At 37.4% G+C, this 13666-nt stretch overlaps 2 protein-coding genes and 1 long non-coding RNA gene across 4 annotated transcripts; all 3 read right to left on the bottom strand.

Annotated features, from left to right (window-relative positions):
- Window positions 1-23: 23 nt before the first annotated feature.
- On the bottom strand, window positions 24-4435 carry LOC135624489 (tetraspanin-19-like). 2 transcript variants are annotated; one of them, XM_065128153.1, is made up of 6 exons: window positions 4008-4435; window positions 2689-2788; window positions 1324-1404; window positions 1126-1230; window positions 399-533; window positions 24-284 (listed from the first exon to the last, which is right to left on the bottom strand). In XM_065128153.1, exons 1-5 carry the CDS (start codon window positions 4172-4174, stop codon window positions 414-416), a joined length of 573 nt encoding a protein of 190 aa, XP_064984225.1. In that variant the 5' UTR covers window positions 4175-4435; the 3' UTR covers window positions 24-284; window positions 399-413. The 2 variants fall into 2 exon arrangements, with proteins under 2 accessions (XP_064984225.1, XP_064984224.1); XM_065128152.1 differs by having other exon boundaries at window positions 420-533.
- A 1179-nt stretch (window positions 4436-5614) lies between these two features.
- LOC135624487 (uncharacterized) lies at window positions 5615-8920 on the bottom strand. Its single transcript, XR_010491702.1, has 2 exons — window positions 8803-8920; window positions 5615-6568 (listed from the first exon to the last, which is right to left on the bottom strand). It is a non-coding gene; the product is annotated as an uncharacterized LOC135624487 (long non-coding RNA).
- Window positions 8921-10057: 1137 nt separating this feature from the next.
- Window positions 10058-10984, bottom strand: LOC108951504 (uncharacterized). The gene is made up of 3 exons (XM_065127726.1): window positions 10856-10984; window positions 10467-10784; window positions 10058-10403 (listed from the first exon to the last, which is right to left on the bottom strand). Exons 1-3 carry the CDS (start codon window positions 10917-10919, stop codon window positions 10219-10221), a joined length of 567 nt encoding a protein of 188 aa, XP_064983798.1. The 5' UTR covers window positions 10920-10984; the 3' UTR covers window positions 10058-10218.
- Between the last annotated feature and the right edge of the window lie 2682 nt (window positions 10985-13666).

Here is a 13666-nt window from a genome sequence, read left to right as displayed (position 1 = left end):
ATCGCAACAGTGAAAGCAATAAGGAAGAAAGTGACCTTTTTGTATTTTCTGTACCAATAATGTATCAGATGGTCATTACAACTATCACAGTGTCAGCAACGGGTGTCAAGAAGAGTCATGCGTTGGTATCGCAATTCTAACAACAGTTACAGTAGTTTGGATCACTCCCACATAAATGGTACAGGCAGCAGTATAATAGCACTGAGATACAACCCTAATCCAAAATATAATATTCTTTTGGATGGGATGCACATGGTAATCGGCAAAAGATTTCATCGATTGACCTGCGAAAATAAGCACAAAAGAAAAAAAAAAAAGATGTCAGGGAAACGGATCGGAAAAGCACGGAGATAGATTCTTATGTTCCGAGAATTCGTCGGAAACAAGCTGCGGTTAACCTTCCTATGAGTTTGCTAAACCTGGTTTCTCAGAAGGGGCAGCCTTGCAGGTATGGCGTCGTCATCGCTGTCGCAATCGGTTCCACTGTCGGGTCCAAGTGCCCTAAGCACCATTGCCGCGAAGATAGATAATGCCTACAAATTGACGGCAAAGTGTCATTTTGATATAACATGACTCAAAGCACTTCCATTTTAGAATATATGTTGAAGAGCGATGGCAAAGACAACAATCATGAAGCACTCCAAGATTGCACAATATGAAGGCCTAACCCCAAACTATCACTGAAACCCTACTATCCAGAAGAAGCTCACAAAAGATGGATAATGTATCAAGATCCAGCAAAAGGTGTGTTTCTAGCAAAAAACGAAAACAGAATCTACAATAAGGACGAAAGAACAAGTCTCGTCGTGCCAACCGTGAAGAAAGCTTCACCCATGTCACTTGTGGATAACCAGACAAATATACCCTAATAACATAAAGACCCACCCTGAATGTGAACCTAGCATGAGCTTATAGATTCCAAAATGGGATTCATTAGCCGGACTCTACTGGATGTAAGATATGTGTCTCTGATCCAAATTTGACATTGTCCGCTCGCACATAAAAAAAGAGACAAATATTGGCATAACTCATACCGGAAAATATAAGATAATCTTCTGATATGCAATTTTCAGAGCTCAGGATTTGCATTTTAACAAGAAGGGCAAATAGAAACAAAACACTAACCTGTGTAGCCACAACCAACAAACCTATCCATTCACACATTTCAAAATTTGATTTCACGAAATTCTTTAATTCATTGAACTCTCCCGTTGGATCCTCAGGAAAATCCTGATGCAGAGCATGGAATCAGACAATATATGTAAAACACACCTAAAAGAATAAATTTATTGGTAATAGACAGACGTTCAAGCAGATTCCTACCTCCTCCCAGTCTCTGTTCAGAAATATAAATGCAGTAATTGCAGCCTCCAATGTAATAAATAGAAAGACAAATACCATGTACTGTGCTGCTGATTAAGGTTAACAAGAAAGAGGTGATAAGCTAATTAAAATATCAAATTACTGGATGATTCTAGCATTTGTCAAGATTCTGAGGACAGATATCATGAAAAAATCAACTTAGTGCTAGATCAAGAAATATTGTCTAAATTTGGCTACAGAACTCATACACTTTAATTATGCAATATTTGCACTTTGTGCTTTTAATACCTAGGAGGCTGTAAAACTCTTAACAGGTCATGCTAACAGTATGCCAGAGGGGTAAATGAGGATATTGAAGGAATCGGCATCCACAGCTACCTGAAATTGAGGAATCATGATCTCCAATTTTTAAAAATTGTCAAAATATTGGACATTTGCATTATTCAATATGCTTAAATGTTACAAAACATATAGAGCAGAAAGGAACGAGTCATTACAGGATAATAAAGCTCTCCGAACACTAAGTAGATGAACATATAGAAAAAATTAAATGATATTAATGTAAGTACAGTTTTGCAGAAATACTGATGCAGGTACAGAGTACAAGAACAATGAAATTCGGTTGCACTTGTGAAATGGAATTGCCATTTCACTATGGGGATGTACAGAAATGGACGTGAGATACTGAGAGAGAAGAAAGACAATCCACACAACCATAGAGAAATATCTTGGTAATAGATTCTAAATGGGATCAAAAGTGTGAAAAATTAAGCCACTAAAGAGCACAATGAAGGACCTTTCTAGAACCTCCAACATGTGATATAATGAAAATATTAAAGGAATGGACCAAGAAAATATACACTTGCAATAGTGGTCACAAAAATAATATTTCCACTTTCTCTCCCTTATTATCTCTAGTGAACATCTCATTCTCGTCCTTCTCTCTTGTTACTTCTGCTTGAGTTCCCAATAAGACGAGAAGTATTAAAATGTGTGTGATATGTCAGTGTCATTATCATAGAAAAGGTAAGCCATAGTGTCTAATTTTTCATCATCTCATATAGAAAATGATGCAACAAATACAAAAAACAAGGTTTTTACAAGGTTTAGCGAAGCTAGATGTAGATCAAAAGACAACTCAAAAAATCCAAATTAATTTTTTATGCAGTCAAATTTACTCGAGGAACTAATATATACAATATGCCTAAATTCATGACAACAAAGAACTCTTTTGGAAGCTTAAGATTCTCTAAAACTTGATAGAAATGATAATCATGACAGCAATATTTCATTCATCAAGAAACACAAACAATTCAAGAATAATCTAAGAAAAGAGAAGTCTGATCTCACTTTGCAAAAGGATACACAAGAAAGACAATAACTGTTAGCTGTTTCAGCAGCGATGTGACCCACGCATGTTATCAAACAAAGGGAGATGCCTAGTCCAAGAAAAGTGTAAATGAACCTGCACACCCAAGGACATCTGATTCAATGTTGTCGCAATTATATCAGACGGATATAAATGAAATGGATAGTTTATATTGAAGTAAAAGAGCTTCAATATCAGAATTATCTAAGCGCCAAGTGTTCCACATAAAATGTCCGTTGTGAAAAATAAAATAGTTTTGCCACCTCCGCAGAATATAGTTTGATGCATCACAAGATGAATAAAATTATCCACACGAAAAATATTGTTGAAAATTTTTTCAGTGTTGTATCATCTGGAAACAAGATGCACCATGATGGAAACTCCTATACTTGTTTGGCATGATAACCTTTTATCAATGTGTGAAATGTAGTCACCATTATCAGAAAATCTGCTAATCTAGGCCACATTTCCTGAGAGCAACCAACAAAAGATGCATAGAGTAACAAACATAAGAGTAAGAAAAATTATATATAGATCAATCTCTAATGGAATCCTATCTGAACTCCTCATCCCGTCTAGTGGATGAGGTAGCAGTTCAATGTGATACAAACGAATGAGGTGATAGTTACCTGAGGCAGATGAACGGGTAGGAGTCATCAATACAAATTAGGAATAGAAGGAATAAACAAAAATGCAATATTAACATTAGGTACTTACAAACAACATCATCTTTCCATTCAAATCCTATAATCTGCTTAAAACAAAGGCAATGCCCATAACCCCAACTAGCCAAAAGACAGGATAGAAGTCCGGTGTTGTTCCAGTCTGATTCCAGAATATGCTTAAATCAGTGGTCTCCTACTTCAAGCAAAATTGATAGCCTAGTAGTCTTGTCAAATGAAGAAATTAAACAAATTCATTTTCGATTAAAAAATGAAATAAAATATTCTTTGCTCCCTGGTCCCCCATCACCATCTGAAGCACCAAGACTCCACCCCTTGAATTCTTTCTAAAATATCCTTCCCTATTTTAATGTTTTAGCTAAAGCAGTAATTACAGTCACATCCAATAGAGCATATCTCACTCACCGTGAATCCGTGAATGAACCTAAAAGAGTAAGTACATAAAGTACTTGATTCCAAGTAAATTAGAAGCTCAACGATGTGAATCTTTCACCTTTACCATCAAAAGTCACTCACCAAATCGACAAACATCCAAACGGCAATCCAAAATCGCATCTTGGCGAAACACTTGAAAGGATACATATAAGACGAACAAGAAAGGGCCAGAGGAAATCAGGAGAAGCGAGTCAAACCATGGAGGCGTGGAACCGGAGACTCCGAAGGAGGTACCATCCAGGTGCTTGTACCACGAGCGAAGCATCCACAGAGCGTAGAGGATCATTCCCATCCCCGTCAACCCGATCATAGAGTTCACCATCTTCAGCACCGACTGCAGGCAACTCCTCACCCACCAACCCATGCTCCCTCCCTTCCTCCTCCTCCTCCAACGACCCGAATGTGAAGAAGAACGGAAACCTAGCACCCCGAATCGAACCTTTTACGCGAGAAAAGAGGACGAACCGACCGAAAGAACCGATTGAAACAAGAAGAGGAGGAGATTTCTCGGTGATGCGCAGAAGGGGATGCGTTATCTCGTCCCACTCTATTCATTCCAATCTCGTCTTCGACTGGTCTTCTACCGTGCAGTGGTCGCGAGGGCTCGCATCTCCTCCAAACACACTTTGCTACGTTTCATATCTTACTTTCTGACCTACCTATCTTATTATTGGCCTTACGATGGGTCCCACACTCATAAATTTCGTGCGCGATGCAAAGCATGTTAGACGTAATGGGTAAGAAAAAGAAAGCTGACATCCTTAAGCCCGGAAAAGGGTTCGGAGAGAGTGACGAGGACGGGGACTGCTCAAGCCTGCACAGATCGGAGCCGCTCATCAAAGATCTGATGGCGATCGACGGTCAAGTGGGAACGGGATATCTGCAGGCGTCCCGAGTCGTGCCTAAGATCGTCGACGGTGGACAAGGGACGGTCTTTTAAAATGCGTTAGGTAGGGAATCAAGTCACGACTCGAGGTCGTCCTATACCCTGTTGTCATACCCGCCACATTCTAGAGAGTTCGTGGAAGGCTTGGAATGGTATCCAATGACTTGGGCCCAAACACAGATCCAATTCTCCAGTCTATGATTGTACTCATAAACATACGTTGATTGATAATTTGAATATTAAATGCATTGCATTTATAGTCCATTTCAGATGGTTGGGACATCACATCCGGTTATTATTTCTGTGATGGTAGTACAACACAATTGTGATTGATGATATCTGACAACCTTACCTTCAAGCATGGATAAACATAAGCTTTGGAGGTTTTTGAATTCTTTTGACTAAGGATTAGGTGGGGTTTACAGCGTTGCAAATATTTGATGTAATGGTTGCAAAAATCATGTAAATGATTATTTTAATTTCACCACATCTGTGCATGACAACAGAACCCAAGCATCATGAGTTACAGACAATGAACTGGAGTAACTAAATGAATCTAGTGATGTGTTCCTTGCCATGATGACATTTTTATTGTTGGTCATACAAGACAAGAATCACACATTTGAGAATGACGTGCAGGTTTTGGATTGTGCCCAGTGGCTTGCAATAGTTCCATTTGTCTTTAAGGATCATTGCAGTCAATAGTTACTTCTGATTGCCCCAAGACTTGTTATTGAGACAATAGGAGTGCACTTGAAATTTAAGTTACAAACTACAAATTCTAAATTTTTTCTGCATAGTATCTTTAAAATCCATGTGTGTTTTTCTCTCTAGCAGTTGATAATTTCTGTATCATAAACAAAAATGAGCACATGATGACAGTAAATAAACCAGGTGACAACCACATTAACAGAATAGTGGTTCCAAATCATCCATTTTTATCAAGTATCAATCACTGCATATTATACATATCGACTTATCCACTGCCTTTATTACCATATTAAGCATTTATCTGTTTTGTGGTCATTTTCATTGTTTACAGTTTCATATGAATCAACTTATGTGCATGTCTGAAAGAAGAAAGCTCAGACCAGTCAAAACAAGAGAAGACACAACAAAGCACAGCAGCAAAGGAAGAGCCATATCTCATGCAGTGAGTTCTCCACCTGCATCTGCTGTCTCCTAAGCCTTGCACTGTTCCCACTCAATGCAAACTGATATGGCTCTGCATAGTACAAGTTTAGTCCATGATTCCTATCCACCCAAGGGAGAATGGAGGCAGCTAAACCACCAAGCACATCCCTAGTCATTGAATGAAACAAGGGTGCAATCGGTGGTGAAGATCGATCTTGGTGGTAGTAATTGTGATGAAACTGCGGCTGCTGCATTGGTTGATAAAGACTATTGTCCTCCTCGTCCGTATTCGAAGCTCCATGGTCGAGCACATGATGACGATTGAGGTGAAAGGTTGGCCGACATGGGACATCTGAGTCCCTCTTGATCCTGTGACTGCCGTGACCATGGAGTGGGATGAGGGTGTCCTCTGAGAGATGGGCCTTGCAGACGGGACACTGATGATGGGAGATGCTCTCTACTTGCATCCACTTGTAGATGCAAGGCCAACAATAGAGATGACCACAAAGTGTGATGACTGGATCAACCGAAGAGTCCAAACAAATACTGCAGTCAAAGAAACCATCCATGGTTGGTGCTGGATCAGAGTCATCTGATGTGCTGCACTTCATTGGTGGTTCTTTCTCTCGAGGTTTCTCCACCTCATGGTCACAGGAGAAATCACTAGTGATGTGGACCTGGGGAATGTCTTCAACCGCCATCTAGGCTGGGAATTCTTCTGTAAGTTGGTTATGCAAGCTGGATGCAGAACATAACATGACAAAGGAACTATATTAAGGTTCAAAGATGATTAAATTTTGATTTTAAATAAACAATCCAACAATGGCAAACGTTACGAGGTTCCTTGACACAAACAACATACAGGGACAAAGTTTGGCCAGTTAATTTTCTAGATGGTAACCAATGTATACAAAAATCTGCACATCATATTGAAGTTAACATTGACATCAAGGTTCGTCGTACCGCTCGGTATTATTTAGTACGGGCGGTATATACTGGTCCGATAGGAGATCAATACGGGTGATATATTGGTACGCTCCCATGTACCATGTGTCGGTACACTCGGTATAATTCGATACAACTCGATACGTACCATACTAACAACTAATCGGTACACTGGTACGGACCGGTAAAGCGATCCATGATTGATGTCCTATTGGTTGATGAGCAAAGGAATGAATAGCGAGGAACATATAGACCAAACAAGTTGTAAAGCATGGAGCCAAACTTGTGTGTTTTTTGTGCCATAGCCAAACATGGGGAAAGAGTGGAGCACTGATGAGTCACAGGAAGGCAATGCCATGCATGTACACATTCCCAGTAACAGCAAAAATAATGCAAGGTTTATCAGGTTTGGTACAAGAAAATGACAAACGCATGACAATGACATGACAAAGGTTGGTTCAAAAGAAAATTATACTTATGGTAGAATCTGAGCTTATCATGCAAAGAGGTGTCCATATCAACTGCATCAGAAAAGGAAGATGAGTAATGCATAAGAAGCATCTTTTTTGCCTTCCAGAGATCCCGACATCTAATATCAGTTAGAGAATCAGCATCCTAAAAGTACTCTAAACACAGATAAAGCAATCTATGAAGACAGAAGAAGATATAGAGCTGCTTTCAATATTAGTGGGTGACCTCATATGCCTTCCTTGCCAACCAAGTCAACGGGCTCTAGGAAATAATTAGCAACACTGTGCACTTTGAAAAAGGTGACAAACAAGATGCAAGGATAGTTATGGGGGATCAACAGATAACAACAAACCAGGATTTAAGCGAATATTATTGGATTAATTTGTCAATCATGAGGAACACACTTTTGAATGGAAAGGAGCTCAAGATTCATTGGTAGGGACACTTTAGATGACCAGAGTGAAGCAGAATTCTAGATGTATTGTGCAAGTTGAAAGGATCAAAGTGAACTTGACAAAAGTTCTTATTCCTCCTACAAGAAATAATGGACATAGGATGAAATTATTGATAGCATCTGATATGACTTCTTGGGCTCTAAATTATTATTGGCTAGAGTATTCACTGTTCCAAGGTGAGTAGAGTAGGTAACACAGTTCCACTTCAAACAAAATGGTCCAATGCACAAAAGAGAGAGTACACATCCATCAAACAGTCCAATTTATCTCTTTAAGAAACAACTTGTGATTGGAAAGCAATATTCCTTCCACATGCACCAAAAGGAAGGAGGAGGAAGACTTATGCCCCAGAAAGGTGAAAGGTAAACATTAGATCTTCATGATTTTAGAATGGAGTCTATGGTCTTGACAAGCATTGCAGGAGAAGATTTTCACACACACACACACACGAGAAAAGAAAGCGAAGATTTGCTAACAGATCTTTAAAAAAACGAATTAAGAAATTCATCAAGGATAAAAGAGCAAAAAAAATCAGTAAATCTCGTTGAGATAACATCTCACGCGGATATAACAACATCAAAATAAGTTCTTGAATTAAAAGTAGAAGAAAATGGTAGAGAAATTAGGCATATATTCAGATATGTTACCAACCGAGGAATAGAACAGCAGACAGAAGAAATTTGCACACTCTTTATTTTTTATCCCAACTTGATCATGAGTTTCGAACCAGTTAAAATCGCTAACCTAATGCAATCAGAAGTTTTGGGCAGAGTAACATGAACAACGAACAAGCCTAGACGCATGAACAGCCAAGGTTAATAAAACTCATCCCAAAACTCTCAGGAGCAGAGTAAACACATGTCTCACAAAATTTAAAGAGGAGAAAAAGAATAACATCGCATTTGACAAGCAAGTTCCCCCTTTTTCACCTTTTCCACTCTGTTGCTCAGAAATATAATATACAAGTACAAGAAAAAAGGGCGAAATATACCGAATCCATCGAATTCTTTGCATAAAAACCTCGAATCTCTGCTCGATCGAGGAGCACAGGACAACAGAAGACAAACGATTAAAGCCGCTAAAGAAGCTCCATCCACGTACCTACACCGGAAAAGGGAACAGGAAGAAGTGATCGATCTCCTTATCCTGGAGCCTCGATCGCAGAAATCGGCGCGGTCGCCGCTAACAGAAGCGGCGAGGAGGAGAGCGGAGGAGACGGAAACGATGAGGCCGCGCTTGCTACTTATAGTCAACAGCGAAGCAGGGAAGGCACCCACTTCGCACGTGCCGCGTGAAGCAGATGCGATGTACTGAGCTCACATAGCACAGGATTTTGTCCAATCAGAAACCAAATAATTTTATTTTGTTTTTTATATTATTAATTGGGACAGAAAATATCACAAAAGAATTGGGTTGAAATAAGATTTCAAGATTTCTTGTTACTAAACTAAAAACATTGTAATTCTATTAAAAACACCCTAATTCATTCTTAATTAATTCAATTTCTCATAAACATTAATTATATATATGATAAAAATATTTTATCTGATAGCATTTTAAGAATATTTGACATATTTCAAAATAAAGAATGATAAGTATTTTTTTTAACATAACCTTAAATTAGACCTATAATTTTTAAAAAATCAAATAATTATTTTATTTATTAAAAATATTTAAAAAATAATCTTAGCTGTAATATTTTTGAATGGACTTATAGTATTTTTGTCACTGAATACTTCATAGTTTCAATTAATTAAAATTTTCATTAACTTTCAACTATAAGTTTAGAGGTATTATAAAATAATTAATTATAAAATTTTTAATTATGATCATGAAGGTATTTACATATTTCAAAATAAAGCATCATAAAAATTTATTTATTTTCATTGTATCTTAAATTCAGTTTTAAATATTTAAAAAATATATATTAATTATAATCATTTATTGTGAATAAATGATAATTAAAAAAATATGATAGTATTCAATAAGAGTAATTTTTTTAATGGAGTTATAATGTTTTTTGGTGTAGCAATACATAACTCCATTAAAAAAAATATACTATAATGTTGGATTGATTTAACCCAAACTATATTCTGATGAAAATTTATTTTTTTATGAGTATTCTGTCAACTATTGTGATCAACGAATTATTCTTCTAAACTCATTCTTAATTTAGATCTATGAGGAGTAAGAAAAAAAGGTGACACCATTACACATTCTCTGTCAATAAACAACCTCGTAGTGCATTCATGAGATGCTTCTTTGAAGCTTCTATCAAGTTTCGTGGAAGCTCCAAAAGGTTCCTTTGAAGGCTAAAAAGACAAATGCTTCGTCTTGACTTCATAATAAGAAGATGTTCATCACCAACCCATACTTTATTCATTCAGATCCCTTTGTATGGGAGCAATACTTCTAAGATGAGAGCTTGGCATATGGTGTTCCGGGGAATCAATTGCTCAGAGTCGTGAGGGAAGAAGATTCCCATGGCGGCAATATAATTACTACATGTTACACAAACTACAGCATGATGGGTGATTCTGCCGGGGGGAAGACGTCGACAGGGATGTCGCTCGGAGGATAAGCAGGAGACTCTCCAAACCACTCATATGCCATCACTGCTGCCGCACCGCTGCTTCGTATCTCCGCCATCTCACGGTGAGCATTCATTCGCTGTGCTTCACATAAGGTGGGAAGGAACACTCCTGTTGAATCCACACGTCAAGATCACAACAAGTGGCTATGATATTGCTGTGCTTGCAGTGTACCTTCGCCAGCTGCGAGATTGAAGTAGAGGTTGACTACGTTCGGGCAGCCACGGAAGCACTCCGAGGAGCACAGCTTCCGCCGGAAGTTAGCGTCCAGCAACGAGTCCGACGATATTCCGACGGTTCTCCGATCGAGGCCGCACGCCGCGATGCACCCTTCCGTCTCGACCCAGTCGACGAACCCCTCGGCGCCGATCTCCGACGTGGCGCACGCGTAGGCGCCCCCGGCGTTCCTCTCCAGCACGCAGCGCATTCCCGACGACGACACCGCGTAGGCGCAGGCGCTCGCGTCCAAGCGCTCGCACTCCACGCCGGCCCCTGCGAAGCAAGTCCAAACGTCATCGAGTAGATTGCGTGCAGGTTTCGTGACGACGAGATCGAGCTTGCACCTTGCGCTTTCGACATGGAGAAGATGAGCACCAAAGCGAGCGTTATGGAAGACCAGGAGGCCATTGCTTTGCCGAGGACGAGAACCAAAGGGTGTCAGCGCAATGGCGTTGTAGTTTTAGGGCTATCTATATAGATAGATCGGTATATGAGTAAGCCATGGAGAAAGGTGTCGAGTTTACTTTAAGGGAAAGGAATTCTGTTGCGGATTGGTCAAAGCATGCATATGGCGCTCCCAAGCGTTGACTAAGGGGGGTGGGGTTTCTTTGCTGCCCAAAGGAACAATGAGCTTGGATTACTCGATAACCAAGTAAAAGAAGTGAGAATTGAAATCGGATTACTTAATCCAAGTCGCTAAAGAAGTGTAGTTGACTTCTGTAGTATATGCTATTTATATGAAACCTCTGCATTTCATTCATTATTTGGGAAAAATCGAGTGGGCAACGCAAACTCTTTTATCGATAGAATATGCTACGAGTCAAATGGCGTGAAATAGCTTCCCGATTCGATTGGCTTTAAATATGGTTGCTTTTAAGATTGAGATCAAGCTGAGATTGCCGTTGCTACAAGAAATATATTGACGAACCCCTTTGCTTTGAAGAGTATATATGTGGAGCTACAAGAAATGCATATATTTGACTTTGAAGGGTATATATATTGCTACAAGAAATGTAGGTGGAGCTACAAGAAATGCATAATTTGACTTTGAAGAGTATATATATATATATATATATATATATATATATATATATAATTTTTTCCTAAAATATGTTTCTAAACCATTATAATATAAACATAAGTAGAAACAAAAATTGTGTATCTCCAACCATTGTTATCAAGAATTTTAACAATGGTTTCTCTTTGTATTTTGGTACTTCTCAACTCAAAACTCTAGCTTTAGATGGTATAGAAAATCCTTTAGATTTAAAAGAGATATTGAGCCCAAAGACCAAAACCCTCGTTTATATAGATGTTCTCCCATCAAAAATATTTATTATCACAAACTTTATAATATTCAAGAATTAATTCAAATTTGTAACGTTTGTACTATAATAAAATTTTTTAATGATATTAAATATAATATTTAATAATAATAATAATTTAAAAATTAAAATATTTAAACCATAATAAATGAAGAAATTGATGGTAATGAATGATGAACTTAATGAGAACGGTTACATTCTCTCACTTGATATATACGCTTAGCTTAATAATTTAAATTAATCTTTATCGAACAACTTTCTTCATAAAAAAAATACATGAATCATAGCAATAAGTCCTATAATAACGAGTATTATCATCCATGTATGTATTTAGTTTCTTAATCTTAATGTAGTAATATTACTTAATAAATAAACCTTATATTTATTCTTGGTCCAGTACCAATATATTTTCTTCAAATTAATGTGGCATGCCTTGTTGAAAGGATCAATAATCATCGGTGCTAATATGCTCAATGACCACTTTCTTTTCTTTTACAAGATCTCTTATGGCTAAATACTTAATATCGATGTGTTTATTTTGACTTTTACTTTTATTATTTTTAGTTATAAAGACAATAGAAGAATTATTATAAAAAATTCTTAATGGCCTAAAAATAGAATCCATGATTCTAAGCTCATAAATAAAATTCTTAAGCCATGCACCAAGTGAAGTAGCCTCAAAACAGGAGATAAACTTAGCTTCCATGGTAGAAGTAGTAAGCAAGGTTCGCTTGGTGCTTCTCCAAGAAATAGCTCCACCAACTATCATAAAAATATATCTTAATGTTGATTTATGAGAATCAACACAACCGGCGAAGTCTGAATTTGAGTAACCAATCATATCTAGATTGTCTATATGTCTATACATAAACATGTAAGCTTTGGCTCATTATAGATACATCATCACTTTCTTTGTAGCTCTCTGGTGGTTCATACCTGGATTACTTTGATATCGACCTAACATCCCTGTAATAAATGTAATATCAGGTCTAGCATAGACCTGAGCATACATAAGGCTTTCCACGGCAGAAGCATATATGATGTTTTTTATTGATTTCCTCTCAAGGTTGTTCTTTAGACATTGGTTCAAATTAAACATATCACATTTCACAATGGGAGTAACATTGTGAACAATCATTCATCCAAAATCTTTCTAAAAGTTTATTGATATAGGTTTCTTGTGATAGACATAAAATACCTCGAGGTCTATCTCTATGGATCTTAACACCGATGACATAAGATTCTTCACCCAAATCCTTCATGTCAAAATTTTTAGAAAGGAATTATTTCACCTCATGCAGAAAACCGTTATAGTTGGTTACAAGCAAAATATCATATACGTATAAAATGAAAAAATATATTTTACTCCCACTAACCTTTTGGTATATACATTAATCTATGGAATTTTCAACAAATTCGAATGAAGAAATTACTTTATAAAATTTAAAATATCATTGGTAGGAGGCTTGTTTTAAACTGTATATAGACTTTTTAAGCTTACAAACCAAGTGTTCACCAACACTAGAAGAGAAACCTTTAGGTTGTTTCATATAAACCTCTTCCTCTAGATCTCTATTAAAAAATATTATTTTCACATCCATTTGTTGCAACTCAAGGTCAAAATGAGTAACCAATACCAAAATAATATGAAGAGAATCTTTATTACATACAAGAGAAAACATCTTCGTATAATCGATTCTCTCCTTTTGAGTAAATCTCTTTGCAACAAGTCTTGCATTGTATATCTGAATGTTGCGTAACGAATCTTTCTTAGTTTTAAAAACTCATTTATAGCTAATAGCATTTGCTTCATTAGGCAACTCTACAAGA

The sequence above is a fragment of the Musa acuminata genome, chromosome BXJ2-10, assembly GCF_036884655.1.
Source record: "Musa acuminata AAA Group cultivar baxijiao chromosome BXJ2-10, Cavendish_Baxijiao_AAA, whole genome shotgun sequence".
Lineage (NCBI taxonomy): Eukaryota > Viridiplantae > Streptophyta > Magnoliopsida > Zingiberales > Musaceae > Musa > Musa acuminata.
This window is presented reverse-complemented; position numbering and strand designations above follow the sequence as displayed.

Coding starts and splice junctions, on each gene's coding strand:
- LOC135624489 (XM_065128152.1), bottom strand. CDS start 4,174: ATGGGTTGGTGGGTGAGGAGTTGCCTGCAGTCGGTGCTGAAGATGGTG. Junction 2,789..4,007: donor TCCGGTTCCACGCCTCCATG/GTTTGACTCGCT, acceptor TTGGGTGTGCAG/GTTCATTTACACTTTTCTTG. Junction 534..1,125: donor TGTTGGTTGTGGCTACACAG/GTTAGTGTTTTG, acceptor GTCAATTTGTAG/GCATTATCTATCTTCGCGGC.
- LOC108951504 (XM_065127726.1), bottom strand. CDS start 10,919: ATGGCCTCCTGGTCTTCCATAACGCTCGCTTTGGTGCTCATCTTCTCC. Junction 10,785..10,855: donor CTCCATGTCGAAAGCGCAAG/GTGCAAGCTCGA, acceptor CTTGCTTCGCAG/GGGCCGGCGTGGAGTGCGAG. Junction 10,404..10,466: donor CAATCTCGCAGCTGGCGAAG/GTACACTGCAAG, acceptor TGGATTCAACAG/GAGTGTTCCTTCCCACCTTA.